This window comes from Peromyscus maniculatus, chromosome 13 (genome assembly GCF_049852395.1).
Source record: "Peromyscus maniculatus bairdii isolate BWxNUB_F1_BW_parent chromosome 13, HU_Pman_BW_mat_3.1, whole genome shotgun sequence".
In the NCBI taxonomy this organism is placed as follows: Eukaryota; Metazoa; Chordata; class Mammalia; order Rodentia; family Cricetidae; genus Peromyscus; species Peromyscus maniculatus.
This window is the reverse complement of record NC_134864.1, coordinates 54,861,210-54,876,666: the sequence shown is the minus strand read 5'-3', so window position 1 is coordinate 54,876,666 and position 15,457 is coordinate 54,861,210. Positions and strand designations below refer to the sequence as shown.

Sequence of the window (15,457 nt, the reverse complement as noted above, 5' to 3'; positions counted from 1 at the left end):
AAAAGCCCTTTAGCAGAGAGAGTCGGGGCCGATGGATTAGGATCCAGGTCCTCCTGAGTTTTCTCTCTGTTTCTCTCCCCTCTAAATTTCTATCTAATATTTCCTGCCCCTGCTCAAGAGTGCCCTGGGGGAAAGTGGGGGTGGGATGGCCCCCCCCTCATTTCATACCTCAATGTCAGATGTCGTGGAAAGTGACACTCCAGTACCACCTTCCCTGTGCAGGGAGGTCCGAGTGTCTGCCGTATTCCTCAGTCTTTCTGGTTATGATAACATCCACAGACACCCTTGGGTCTTGAGATTCTTACTCAGTGTGTGTGTGTGTGGGGGGGGTACTGGTTTTTTGTTTTTGTTTTTGTTTTTCAAGACGGGGCTTCTCTGTGTAACAGTCCTGGCTGTCCTGGAACTCACTTTCTAGACCAGGCTGGCCTCGAACTCACAGAGATCCACCTGCCTCTGCCTCCCAAGTGCTGGGACTAAAGGTGTGCGTCACCACCGCCGCCTGGCTGGGGTTACTGTTTTTGTTTCATTCTGTTTTGCAAGAAAAACAAGAATCAGATGAAAATGGGGGAAAGGTATAAAATAGCAATTTACTCCAGAGGAAACAAAAAAAGCCCACCATCACGTGGAGAATAGCTTTTGCGGGGTAGACAAAACCAAATAACTGTTAAGTTAGGGTTTTTGTTTTCCTTTAGCCCAGTGACTCCCAGAGGAGGTGGTGTGGCAATCAGATGATTCCCTGCTGGCTGGAGTATAGATCGGGTGACTGTGGCTTCCATCAATAGCAGATTCGACCAACCTTATGCAGCAGGAGCTACACAAAACTGCTCTTAATCAAGACACTTTTATCCCTGAAATTACTTGGCTAAACAATCGAGCAGCTTAAAAAATAACCAAACAAGCGGGGCAGTGGTGGTGCACGCCTTTGATCCTAGAACTTGAGAGGCAGAGGCAGACGGATCTCTAAGTTCGAGGCCAGCCTGGTCTACAGAGTGAGTTCTAGGACAGCCAGGGCTTCACAGAGAAACCCTGTCTCCAAAAACTTAAACAAAAAAAAAGTTACAAAGTAAAACTAAACAATTTAAATACTCAGCACTGGAGAACTGATTAGATAAATGGTAATGTGTTGACTGGTCACACAGAGCTGTGAACCAGTTAAAACTGCTCACAGGAGTGTGCACTGTGATGGAAGTACTTCCCTTAGGACTTAAGATCCATAAAGCCAGAAAAGTGAGCCTGAGGGTACGTGACCTCAGTTGCAGCATTTGGGGGCAACCTGGGTCATGTAGCAATGCCGTCTTTCAAAATGGAAGGGAGAAAGGGAGAGAAGAAAGCATAGAGAAGGAGGAAGAGGAAAAAGAGAAAAGCCAGCTGTTGTGGTGGCAAATGCCTTTGACCCTGGCACTCGGGAGACAGAGACAGGTGATTCTCTGTGAGTTCAAGGCCAGCCTAGCCTACATAGCAAATTTCAGGCCATCCAAAAATACACAGTGAGACACTAACTCAAAAACCAAAAACAAGACTACAAAACGGCACATTATAATCTACTTAGGAAAGGTATTCACACATGAACAAAACTGAAAGCTAATATAGAGAATTAAAATATTCTAGATCATTTCCCCTCCTTTTCAGGATTTTCTCTAATGTTGGTGATATCATATTTTTTTGTTTTAAGAATGGGTTAGACCAAAATGGTACATGGGTTCTGAACCCAGAACTGAGAATTAAAGGCTTATGTTTTCTTGTTCTTCCTTCCTTCCTTCCTTCCTTCCTTCCTTCCTTCCTTCCTCCCTCCCTCCCTCCCTCCCTCCCTCCCTCCCTCCCTCCCTCCCTCCCTCCCTCTCTCTCTCTCTCTCTCTCTCTCTCTCTCTCTCTCTCTCTCTTCTTTCTTTCTTTCTTTCTTTCTTTCTTTCTTTCTTTCTTTCTTTCTTTTCTTTTCCCCAAAACCAGATGCACCACTGGCCTTCTGAGGCCTTGATTTTTCCATCTGCACAGTGGGTTAACACTAGTTTCTTTTATCCCAGAATGAACTGAACGTTCATGAAACCTTCGGCTCACTGGACATAGTGAGTAAGTGTGCTTCTAGGAGAGTCTCGAGAGGCAAGATGGAGAGGAAAAGACAAATAGGCACTAATTAACTTTCAAAGGAAAGATTATCCGCTTTAATGGGAGATGCGTGTGCACCGTGCCCTGAGTCCGAGTCGTTGGTGCGCTCCCTGTTAGTTGGGCAACTCCAATTTAAGGTACGCTGTGAACCTTTGGGCTTTGAAGATAGGAAGCTGCCATCCAGACACATGAGCCAGGATTCCGGCCTCCTTGTGCAGAAGTGTGCACTCTGAAGAGTCACACACAATAAGCAGTTTGAGCGGACGGACTGATGATGTGTAAGAAGAGCCCAACGTCCACGTGATGAGGGAAAGAGCAAGACATTTTGCAAGGCTGGTTTAATTTCCAGGCTCTTTGTAACTCGGCCTGTCTCCTTTAGCCGGCACAGACAAGGGAGATTAGATTATCTCGTTTCCTGTGAAGGTTATTCAGCCCCCCAATCCCATTAAGTCACCCTCTGCACTCCAGTGCACCGGCCTTCCCCAGGTTATCAGCGCAGGGAGAGCAAACAGAGACACTGGGATCCGGTTTGTTCAGGAAGAAAGTCAAAGCCAGTTTGAAAGGGTGACAGGCAGCTGCCGGGAGCTGAGGAACTCAATTAGACTGAGCGACAACTATCTCATTATCTCCTCCGAAATGATTTAAATTCGGAAGAATGGAAAAGTTTTAAGTAAACTTGTCACACCGACAGTCTAGATGACTGAATCTCCTTCGCAAAAAAAAAAAAAAAAAAACAAAACTTTTAAGCACCCACTTGCGTATTTATTTATTCTAAGCGCAAAGCGGCTGTGATAATTACGCTGTCAGATTCGCTAAGCTAATGAGCAGTCACCAGAGTGGAAGGACTTGCCTCGCTGCGGATGACTGGGGGAGAGCCGTCTACTGCCTCCCCTCTTCTCCCCTTCCCTTTCTATCTTTTCCTTCTCCGCTTTTCCATTTTCTTTTACAGTGAGTCAGGAAGGAGAGCCTGGCAGCCTGCGACGCACTGAATCCTTTTGATTAGATTCTCTCTTTCAGTCCCTCTCTCTCCCCCTCTCTCCCCTTCTCCCTCTCTCTCTTTCTCTCTCCCTCACTCCCTCTTCTTTCCTCTCCCCTCCCACCTCTCTCCTCCTTCCTTCTTCTCTCCCTCCTCCCCCTCTCCATTTCCCATCCCTACTTTTGAGGGACAAGGCAGCCTCCAGGAAACCCAAGCTTTTCAAGTCACTGCCTCCATGGTACAAAGAGGTTTCTCCTGGAGACGACACTCCTAAATTGGCTTGTATTTGAGTTTACAGAGCCATCTGCAAAGTATGGACACTGTTTATTTCCGCCGTTTGTGCTGTGGTGTGAACTAAAGGAAAGTACAAAAGGGTGTAATATACATCCCCGTGGGGAAAAGCCATATGCATAGTAGGAACCCTAGAATGGGCCTTCCATACCCATGGGTTTCCTGACTGCAGAATCCATCAGATTCAGGCAACCCCACAAATTCAGGGGACTGTCTCTGGGCTTGACGTGGGCCAATTTTTCTCTTGTCATCATCTTTTAGATTAAACAGTGTGTACTGCATTAGGGTGTTGTGGATATCGCTCTATATAAATAAAACACTGATTGGCCAGTGACCAGGCAGGAAGTATAGGTGGGACAAGGAGAGAGGAGAATTGGGGGAACAGGAAGAAGGAGGGAGAGACACTGCCAGCCACCGCCAGGACAAGCAGCATGTAAAGATGCCGGTAAGCCACAAGCCACGTGGCAAGGTATAGATTTATAGAAATGGGTTAATTTAAGATATAAGAACAGTTAGCAAGAAGCCTGCCACGGCCATACAGTTTATAAGCAATATAAGCGTCTGAGTGATTATTTTATACGTGGGTTGTGGGACTGTAGGGCTTGGTGGAACCTGGAGAGAAGCTCTCCAGCAACATTAGGGGTGACGGGTAATCTAGAGACAATTGAAAGGACATTGTACGTGTGTGTGATACGCACAAACGCTTCTGCTTTACATGAGAGATTCAGTGTCTTTTCGCACATGCACCAGTCCTGGACCGTGGCACAAGGGATGACTTTATTTCAAGTTTTGATCTTTTGGCGGTCTAGTGACACACTCTCTCCTCACTGGGTGGTGGCAGAACTGTTCCGTGTTCCCCGTCGCACAGTCACCAGGGAAACAACCAGCTCTACGGTGTATAGTGTGGGTAAGCTCTCACATCCCGTAGGTTAGGTGTGTTCAATGCTTGCTGTGGTTGTTATTGTTTTGAGGTAGGGTCTTATTAAATACATTTTTGTATTAGTTTATGTACGTGGGCATTTTGTCTGCATGTATGTCTGCACAGCAGGAGAGGGCATCAGATCCTGTAGGACTACAGCGGTAGACCCTTGCAAGCCACCATGTGGGTGCTGGGAATTGAAGTCAAGACTTCTGAAAACAGGGCCAGTGCTCTTACCTGCTAAGCCGACTCTCCAGCCCCTTTAAAATGCATTTCTGATGGAGCTGGAGAGATGTCTCCGTGCTTAAAAGCAACAATTGTTCTTCTAGGGGACCAGTTCTTAGATTCAGTTCCCAGCACCCATACCACAGAACACAGAGAATTGGTTTTCAGCCTGAGGGTTGTGACCCCTTTGGGATTGCATACCAGCTAGCCTGTATATCAGATATCCTGTACCTCCAGTCCCAGGGGATCCAGTGTCCCATTCTGGCCTCCACAGGCACTGCATGCATAGTGCACAAACGTACATGCAGGTAAAACACCCGTACACATAAGATAAAGAATCTATTTTTGATGTATGATATCTGTTACCTTTCTTCTGTGCTGGGGATTAAACCCAAGGACTTATGATGGTTTACCAAGACATGTCCCATGGTAAGCCAAGGAACATCTGTCTATGTATAAAAATGAGGGTAATACATAAAGATATTTCAAAATAGTTTTTTATGATTTTATCAAAGTCATGCCTTAGAGTCTATTTAGACTCTCTTTAAAGCAGTGATTCTCCACCTTCCTAATGCTGCGACCCTTTAGTACAGTTCCTCATGTGGTGGTGACCTCGCCCCCAACCATAATATTATTTCATTGCTACTTCCTAATTGTAATTTCACTACTATTATGAATTGCGATATAAATACCTGATATGCAGGATATTTGGCATACAGGTTATCTGATCTGCAACCTCCAAGGGGTCGCGACCCATAGGTTGAGGACCATTGCTCTGGCGACTAATGTTTCTGACAGATCTTTTAACCTTCCACAGTATATTTAGCCCCACGTGATGCTCTTTGCCTGCCCTTGCCGGGACTGCAGTCTGGACTCCTTGGCTTGGCATTCTAACTCTTTCCCCCATGGGTTCCAGGCCCTTCCCCAATTTCAACTGTGTTCGTTTGGCGGGCAGGCACTGAATCGAATTTCCCAAGTTGCCTTGGGAACACTTGGCAACTATCAAAGATCTGGAACAGTGAGTCAGCCCTGAGTCAGTATAGGTTATTAGGAAGTTTGCCTATTTTGACGTCTCTTCGGGTAACAACAGATGTTACAGCCGGTGGACAAAATAGATGCCCTGTGGAAGATCTCAGGAAATCATATGCTGATGCTTTTCTCTTTTCTTCCCTACAGAGGAGTCTCTGTTTGCGGTTTCGGGAGTGGAGCTAAAGCCAGAAGCGTGTGACCTGTCGGCCTCCTGCAGGACGGGTCACTACCTACCCGGGTTCAACAAATGTTGGTGAGAAGAAGAGGTGAACCCATCCAGATCCTAGCAGGTACACAGTCCCAGAACCAACGAGACCCACACTCCTCTTCAGAACCCCATTTCCTAAGCTGGGGAAGAGGTGAGGATGTCCGTGGCTACTTCTTTCACTCCTGGAGCTGGAGTGGGCTCCTGAGTCACAGCTTGTGAGGATTTCCAGAGCTCCAGTGGCGTGGTTTTCCTTAACGAGGTAGGCCTCTCTGTTAGCTGGCAGGACTCGTCGGGGCTCAAGTTGACCCACAGACCCACTTTCCCCAAAGCCTGAGAGGTTTCCTGGGGCTGTGGGATATCCAGTGCTGACACCCACCGCTCCGGCTAAGTCGACATGCTCCACCGTCTTTGCCATCTCGTCAGGCAATCTCAAGGAGTGAAAGGCATTATGGGAAATTTTCCCAGGTCCACCAGACCCTAGCATGTGCTAGCATGCACAGAAGCCTGACGGGACACTCCCCAACGCCAAGTACAGGCACCCCTGTGCGTCTCAGGAGCACTGCCTACTCTGAGCCTCTGCCTTGAGTGGAAAGGACAGTAATCCAGCCAGAGTTAGAGTGAAAACCACACGCAGGGTCAGCCAGATTCCAGACCATAATCACTACTCTATGACTGGGCCACCCAGTTGGCAACCACAGATGGGCCGTGTCTCCTGGGTGGAAACCATTGGCATATCCCCGGGGTGTGCACCCCAGGGTCACTCACATGGCGTTTTCCAGCTCTTTGTGGCTGTCTATTGGATCTCTGTTTCTGACTGTGATGACTGAAAGGTGTCTGAGCATCAAGGATGTCCGCTTTCTGGGCTCTTCCCCAATCATCGGTCTTCAGAGAACAGGGAAGTTTAGAATCACGGCTGTTCCCCAGAAGAAACTCCTAAGCTTGCGTCTTGACAATGCACAACTGGAATTACAACTAGCAATATAATCATGGCGTTGCCCATGCAAGACAGTTTCTAGGGCAGAGGTTTTTTTGCTTGCACCATTTCAAACTACCTAGTTGGGAGCAGGATGAACTCGAACTACAATTCCTGAAGTGAAGGGTTGGTCCCTCGTACCGTTATCAAAGACGCCATTCCTTCTCCAACTGAAGACTGAACCCAGGGCCTGGTGTGTGCTACACAAACACTTTCTACGCCCCCCCCCCATCAAAGATAAGACCAATGAGGAGGGCCTCAAATGCTTGTCTCCCTTAGTGTTACTGTTATTTCTATTATGGCTACAGACTCATCCTACTTTTAAAAAATTATTTAAATTTTAAACAACAACAAAAAGCCAGGTGGTGGCAGCTCACACCTTTAATCCCAGCACTCAGTATGCAGAGGCAGGAGGATCTCTGTGAGTTCCAGGCCAGCTTGATCTACAGAGTGAGTTCCAGGACAACCAGGGCTACACAGAGAAACCCTCAGAAAATCAATAAATAGGTAGGTAGGTAGGTAGGTAGATAGATAGATAGATAGATAGATAGATAGATAGATAGATAGATAGATTTAAATTTTATTTGTTATGAGCGTTCTGTCTCGTGTAAGTGTGTGTGCCACGTGCAAAGCCTGGTGCGTGAGGAAACCAGAAAAAGGCATCCGATCCCTGGAACTGGAGTGACAGACAGTTGTGAGCCAGCATGTGGGTGCTGGGAACAGAACCTGTGTCCTCTGCGAGAGCAGCCAGTGCTCTTAACCACTGAGCTGTCTCTCTACTGCCAATTTTGTCCTACTTAAGCAGCCAGAAGGGAGGGAGAAAGGCCTTTCTGATCTCCAGAGGATTCCCGCAAAGAGCTGCTACCTCTAGACATAAAACTGGTCACAGTGGGCCGGGCGGTGGTGGCGCACGCCTTTAATCCCAGCACTTTCGGGAGGCAGAGGCAGGTGGATCTCTGTGAGTTCGAGGCCAGCCTGGGCTACCAAGTGAGTTCCAGGAAAGGCGCAAAGCTACACAGAGAAACCCTGTCTCGAAAAAAAACAAAAACAAACAAACAAAACAACAACAACAACAACAACAAAAAACTGGTCACAGTGGAAAATCGAGTGGATACGGTATGTGACGCTCCATTCCAGCAGTAGTGGGAGGGAGGAGGCCGATTTAGCCTCTATTGGAGTAACCTCTTGATATCCCTAGGCCTCTGTCCTAACGTGGAGATGAAACCTGTTGAAGATGAACCACAGCTGGGCAAAGCTAGAGCAATTAAACTGTCTCATGAACGGCATGGCATCTGGAAGGCTGGCCAGCGTTAAAGAGAATAAGGGCCGTGATCACCCCGACACTGGGGGCCCGCAAATCTTCTCCTCTGAATTGGGTTGATGCTAAAATATTCACTTTTCAGGAGAGTCGAAATGTAAATTGGGGTCTTAGGGCTTTCTTCCCTAGAACAGAAAATCTTCACAGCAATTTTTCCCCACCATTTGTCTTGCCAAACTTTTCCAAACTGACCTTTGCCGATGCTTTCTTGTAACACGATGGTCCTGGCAATTCTTCTCTGAACCAGCAGCAGTAAACCCTTCGTCCCAGGTAGCAGCATCACCGCAGTCACCAACATGATGAGAAGGAGCTGGCAACGTGGAGCAGTAGCCACTGCTTCCATGGTCCCACCACTGTTTGTTGTGGTTCAGTCCGGTCCAAAGCTTCTCCCAAGTCTCCTAGGCCGGCCTCAAACTCGGGATCCTTCTGCCTCTGTCTCCTTCAGCAAATCCTACTGCTGTGCGCCACCATAACCAGCTGAGTGTAGCTTGGGCCTGAGCTGGGGCCACCGGCACCAGCTCCTCAAAATGAAGACTCTTGGTAGAGCCACAAAAATATCAGTTTGGGACTTTTAAATAGATACTGACGTCCACGACAAAGAAGTGTTCTGCATGCCAACCATCCACGTCACAGGTGCGTCTCGTGTGTCTCTTTAAAACTTGGTGTGGTTCCACCCACGGATGCGGTGAGTTTCAACTTTGGTTTGTGAAATCGGAGGTGGATTTAAGATATTTTTTGATGGGTCTCACTTTGTAGCCTTGTTTGGCCCGGAACACACGGAGATCCACCTGCCTCTGCCTCTCGATTGCCGGGATGAAAGGTTTGTGCCACCACACTGTGGTGATGCCTTTGGTGGCTAGAGAGATGGTGGGGGCTTAAGAGCACTGGCTGCTCTCTCACAGGGTCAGGTTTGGTACCCAGCACCCGGATGGTGGCCACAACCACCTATCACTCCGGTCCCAAAGAATGCAGCGCCCTCTTCTGGCCTCCCTGGGCACTGCATGAACGAGGTGCACAGACTTACCCCTCAGGCAAAGCACACATAGCAACCCACACACATGACAATAGATAAATGAGTATTTTAAGATGGCATAGTCCTTTATCACCACCTTTTTAAAAACTGAAATATGGAGTTCCACCAGTAACCGCAGTAGTGTTTAGCGAGTTCCCTTTACTAGATCTGTACTCTGTTACTCGTTTTCATTTTGTTTATTTTTCATTCCCTTCCAGGGCTACAGCCATCCTGTTTCATTGTGTCCGCTGACTATGAAGCTTCCTGCCCTGTTCTCTTCTGGATCAGAGATCCCTGTTCTCTCTCCTGTCACCTGGAATACTTAAAATGTGATGTTCAAGGCAGCGATACAATACATGAAGAGGATGCGGAGCAAGGTCACTGCTACTGTTGTTGCCTACACAAACAGACGTAAACAGAGGTGGCGGGAGAAGAGGCCTGCAGAACAGTGTCCAGCATTTGGACAATCCCCTGGGCCAAAAGCTCCGTGTCTTTACAGGACAGATTGAGAGACAGACAACTGGGGCGTTCTGGAGCCAGAGCAGGTACTTGCTGAGGCCTGCCTCACGTGTGTCCTTACAATTCTTCCCAACTCAGAGACTCCTGCGACAGGAGGGCTTAGTCTGGCTTAGAGAGAAGGTGGTCTCTTGGATAAAGTTGTCAACAAATGGACTTGCTGGCGGCTATTGGTGGTGACCCCAGGGATGTGTTCTTCCTTTGCTGGCTATCGGGATGCATTACTGCTTCAATTACCCAGATTTTAGGAGCTTACGTTGAGCTCCTGGCTAGAGCTGAGTTTCAGTCTATCACCTGCTACTGAAGCCTAATTGTCTGCGGGGACTGAGAAAGCAATGGGGAGCCGAAGCTTCCATTGATGGTGGAGATACTAGAGTTCCAGAGACGTAACTCAAGCTCTGGGGCACCATCAGACACACGTGCACACACAGCACCCCCGGCAGGGGATCCACCCCGGCTGGGGATCCACCCCAGCTGACACTTGTGCCTCCTAAAGGAAGCCTGGGAAACTCAAATTACTTCATCAAGGAGTCGTCTCATGAAATCTAGTAGCCTAGAAACCAGAGACCACTAGGAGAAGGAAGCAATTAAGAGAGAATTTTGAAATGGTAACTGTCCACCCAGTGTCTTGGAGGAAAAGGAATGCAGATGGTCTCCCCGAAAAGCTGCCTTTGTGTATATTAGCAAGCTATTGGACAAAGTCTGCCCGCCGCACCTGCCAGATAAAACAGTGTGGGCTGGACGGGGCGGGCAGGGTGTACGCATAAAAGACAGGTCTTATTCAACCTAGAAACATGCCCATAGGGGTATGGTAAAGGATTCAGACTTCGGTCCTGCTCTGGTCAAGGATTTCTATTGATGATTTGAGTAAATCAGAGAAAATACATAACTTACTCATACAACTCACTGAAATAAGCACTACTGCTATTATTATCCCACCCTACAAATGGAAACTGAGGCCCGGCAAAGTTAAGCGATTTCTCTAAGGCAGTATGCCAGAGTTCAAGTGCAAACCTCACGTCTAAGTGTGTCCAGTGTCTGAGATCTTCCTGATAAACACATCTCAATTGGATCTGTAGACTGTTGAAGAGGCAGCTGATGTTTCACGTCGGCTCATGATTCAGAGGACTCAGACCTGGCTAGTCACAGCGAGTCAAAACAATACTTACTCCCGTCAGTTTTTATCTGATTTAAATTATTACACATTGGCCTTAAAATGCCTACAACGTAAGTAAGGCCTTGACTTAGTGGAAAGTGGGTCTTTTAAGTACAAGGTGAATTAATTATATAATCTGTCGGCCCCCAACAGATAATGCTAATCCCTTCAGGCTACAGAAATGAAAGACTAAGACAAGACGATGCCCCACACGAAGAAAAGCAGCTTGGTCTCTGATCTGGGCACATTTGAATCATGAAGCTCAGCTCCACGTATCACATACCACACTCTAAAGAAAGCATCATATGAAATAGATGTGTATTGTGCACCTATTAGTCTGCCCATCTAATCTTGCATAATCTTAGCAGTACTAAGACATAGTAGAGCTTCCAGAGAGCACTCAGAGGCAGATAGAAGTAGCTAGGGTTGGCTGCACAAACTGGCCCCAAAGCACACAAACTTCCCCCCAGCACACCCCCAACTCTGCTGTGTGCTCCAAGGTGGACGACTGGGACAAAACACATGGAGGGACAGCTGCTGTAAGAGAAAACCCAGGAGCCAGAGACAGTCCTTCCAGTGGCAGATGGCTGTCACAGAGCAAAGGGGCTGCCAGCGGCTGGGCCACTGCAGGTCAGTACAGGCTGCTGCTGCTGCTTTGGAGAGTCAGGAGGACTCACCTGCCCACGAGCAGGGACTGAGTCCCCTGAGCTGGCCCCCCTGCCCATGAACAGGGACTGAGTCCCCTGAGCTGGCCCACCTGCCCATGAACAGGGACTGAGTCCCCACTGCAGTGGTGGCTTCCTCTGCCCCCTGGATGATACAGAGAGCAATCACCAAGATTCCTAGTTGGAAGTGAGAACAGCTGGTCCTTCGGATCCTTAGCTTGACCTCTGAGCATCTGGGACAGATCACACTGGGGTTTCTGTAAGACCCTGCTGCTGCAAGAGTAGGTAAATTTGTTTTATTTTCTATGAAAGCATTTTTTTTTAATTAAATTAACAAAATCATCCTCTTTAGTTAGGTGGTGGTTGCGGATGCCTTTAATCCCAGCACTCAGGAGGCAAGAGGCAGGCTCATCTGAGTTCAAGGCCAGCCTGGTCTACAGAGCGAGTTCCAGGACAGCCAGGGCTACACAGAGAAACCTTGTTTTGAAAAACAAAAACAAAAATTATCCTCTTTAATTCTAAGTGGAAGATAAATTAATTATGTTTGTGTTTTCTCTCTCCTTTAATGAGATTAATAAAAATTATGTATACAGCTCTAAAACATTCAAATTTCCATCATTCCTTGATTTTGTAAAATGAGCATTCCTGCTGTGTGTGCATTTTTTCTTCCCATGTTTTTGTTGATTCTTTTGCTAGAGACACACTTGGCTTTTAAAAGCATAATTATTTGTAGGCCAGCCTAGCCTACAGAGTGAGTTCCAGGACAGCCAGGGTTTTTACACAGAGAAACTCTGTCTTGGAAAACAAAGAAACAAACAAACACATAATTATTTGTACTCCATTTGATTAGCAACACTTAGCCATTACTGTTGTTCCTTTGGGAGTTCTGTCTCTGGATCATCCGTAATCAGATGGTACTTCCTGCCTCCTTAGTGGGCGGGGAGGACAACATGATTTGTTCTACCACTGGTTTGTGAGAGGGAGTGGTCAGTGTCATCTCTGGGCCAAGCATTCCCTGGATTACCACTGCAGGGCTCTCCGGATTTGCTTTGTTTTGTGGTTTGAGGTCCCAGGGGCCAGAAGCACTCAAGATGAGCCAAGGATGAGGAGATAGAGGACAGAGTTCCCGAATGACGCACACAGTGGGAGAGAGGCGGAAAAATTTCTACTTGGACTGGAGAGATGGGTCAGAGGGTAGAAGCCCACCCAGACTGCTCTTGCAGAGGACCCACGTTCGGTTTCTAGTAGTTTCCAGCACCCACATCAGGCATCTTGCAACCACTTGTAACCCCAGCTCCAGGGGATCCGATTCCCCTTTGACCTCTGAGGACACTCCCACATGCACATACCCCTGCCCCGCCCCCCACGTACACATAAAACAAACAAACCTTTACGCTATTTAAGCCACTAATATCTTGGAGTTGTTACTAAGTATAACTGAAACTTTCCTGACCAGGACTGGGCCCATGAAACACAGACCTACGCTGTCCACCTTTGGTGATGAAAGTGCTGTAGACTTCCACCTGTCACTTTGTTTCTTTTGTGTCGTTGTTGGTTCTGGGGGTTGACTCCAGGGCCTTGTACATGCTAGGCAAGTGCTCTACCGTGCCACAAGGCTGTATCCCTAGCCCTTATGCTTCGATCTAAGTGATTAAGTCTACACCACCAGCCCTTGGCTCTCTCAACAGCTCCCGGCATGTAGCCAAGTGTGGCTGATGCCTCCCGTTCAGGGACAAAGTGCAGTTCCGTTCATGTCGGAAGTTATGTTGGACGGTGCTGGCTGGGTTAGGGCTTTTATGAAAGCTGATAATGACACCCGCTAACATGTCTGAATGTTTTGGGTACGCACATCTAGCAACACCTTAGAGTTAGTCTTTAAACTTTCACCGTTTTAAAAGTGAGCTCTCTGGGAGAAAGGAACGGCGCTTACCTTCGAGAAGCAAACCTATCCTCCCGAGCAATTAGGTTCCCTAGAACCGAACAGCTCAAGAAGCCGTTTCCCGAAGGTGACGTTGACATCTTTTCATTCCTCTTGACACCTTTCGTAAATGAACCCCCAAGCTATTGTTATCTCCGTCCATCTCCTCAGAGCCTACAAGCCTCATATTTTTGTATTCCTAACTCTCCTCTGTCTCTAGGAGGGACAGTGTGTCCTGAGAAGACCTGATGTGTGTGCATCGTTGAATAAATGGTTTATTATCAATATTGTGAGTATTTTCAGTGGCTATTACATGAAGGTATTGTGGGAGTCCAAAACGAACCAGATGTAAAAATATTCATCCAAATCTACTTATTGACTCATTCAACAATCATCTGAGATCCAGAAACACAGAGTAGTTAACATTCCCCTCAAGGGGACTTGATTTGGCAGCACATATGTTAATATTGGAATAATACAGAGAAGATTATGAAAGAAGGACCCTGTACAACAATCTCTCTGTGTGACTCTCCCTCTGTCTGTCTCTCTCTCTCTGTCTGTCTCTCTCTGTCTGTCTGTCTGTCTGTCTCTCTCTCTCTCTGTGTCTCTCTCCAAAATACATGTTTCCCCGGAGCATCCTATAGTCTGATGAGAGTTAGTGGAGTATACGTCAGATTCGGTGAGAGCAGAGCTCAGAGGAGACGATGATAAACTTCATCCTGAGAGAATCTGCAAGGCGGGCGGTGGGAGGAGAAAAGAGGTCTGCACAAGAGACACACAGATCAGGATGTTCCTGCCTGAGGAGGTGAAACCCGGAATTCAACGGTCTAGCCCACCAGCGTATCATTTCTCATGGAAGTCCAGAATGGGGCCGGGAAGGGAACTCATTGACTGAAGGCCTTTGCTGGAAAGCCTGACAACCAGAGTTCCACCCCAAAGACTCCTATGAGAACCAGCTTCTGTGGCTTGCCCTCTGACCTCCACACACATGCCATGCACAGCATGCATGCGCTACCCACCCACATATAGAATAAATCAACACTTTTAAGTCCATAAGTGGGATTTAATTAGTGGGCCAAGAGCACAGGAAACCACTTCCTTCTCCTCTGTATCCTTAGCACCTTGGACCTCAGGCTGGTTCCCATCTCTGTCCTAAGATTCCCCTGCATTTCCAAGCTACGTCAGGAGCATCTGTGCCCAGCGGGACAAGAAGGTATCTCTTCCATTGGAAGAAACCCCAATGGAATTACATATATCATTCCATTTAAAATTTTTGAGATTTTAAATGGGGGGAAGGGTCTCACTCTGTAGCCTGGGCTAGCCTGGAACTTATGACAGTCCTCCTGCCTCAGCCTCCTGAATGCTGGGACTACAAACATTAGCTACCATGCCGGGCTTCGTGCATACTGCTCTTTACCGCCCATGGGCCAGACTGCCGCCTCTCCTCTCCTGAAATGCAGGGGGGATTGGAAGTTTCAGACTGTTCAGAGTTTCCTTCTGACCGGAGGTGGGCCAGCCTTTCCTGAGGGGCAAAAATTCTGAAGAATCATGACAAAGGTTGGGAAACTCCATCACATGTGACTCTTAACTGAAAAGATGGGAATATTGTTGGTAGACAAGGCATAGATCTTCTGTAGCTCCATGTTGTTTGAGTCCTGTAGCCATCATAACTGTGAGGCAAATAAATCTCTTACTTCATAACATACTCTGTCCCAGGTGTTTTATTATGGCAATATAAAATAGACTAACACAGTCAAAACATTAGCTGACAGAAATTGGTAGCAAGAGAAGGTATTGTGGGAAGAAAGGCAAAGACTAGAGTCCTTCTGTGCAATGGAAGTCAGGAAAAGCATGCGGTGACCTGTTAAGCCGGAGTGAACGGGACTGGGGGATGGCTGTGTGTGTGTGTGCTAAGAGCACTGGCTGCCCTTTCAGAAGACACAGATTTGATTCCCAGCACCCAAATGTCGGCCCACAACTGTCTGAAGCTCCAGTCCCGGGGGATCCGACACCTCCTCTGATCTCCATAGCCACTGTACACATGTGGTACACAGACATACACATGGGCCAAACACCCATGTACGTGGAATGAAATGAAGGTTAAAAATGTAAAAACTACAAAAGAGTGTGCTTATATGTATTCCCCAA

At 47.4% G+C, this 15,457-nt stretch overlaps 1 protein-coding gene across 3 annotated transcripts in view; it reads left to right on the top strand.

Annotated features, from left to right (window-relative positions):
* Positions 1 to 15,006, top strand: part of Cdk15 (cyclin dependent kinase 15) — a 101,656-nt gene extending 86,650 nt beyond the window's left edge. The window contains exons 13-14 of one of the 3 annotated variants that reach the window (XM_006975033.4): positions 5,691 to 5,809; positions 9,273 to 15,006. In XM_006975033.4, coding sequence (XP_006975095.1) covers positions 5,691 to 5,800 — 110 coding nt within the window. In that variant the 3' untranslated portion in view covers positions 5,801 to 5,809; positions 9,273 to 15,006. Of the gene's footprint in view, positions 1 to 5,690; positions 5,834 to 9,272 lie in introns of those variants that run through there. The other 2 variants (XM_015993943.3, XR_006063111.2) reach the window with 2 other exon arrangements.
* Positions 15,007 to 15,457: the final 451 nt, after the last annotated feature.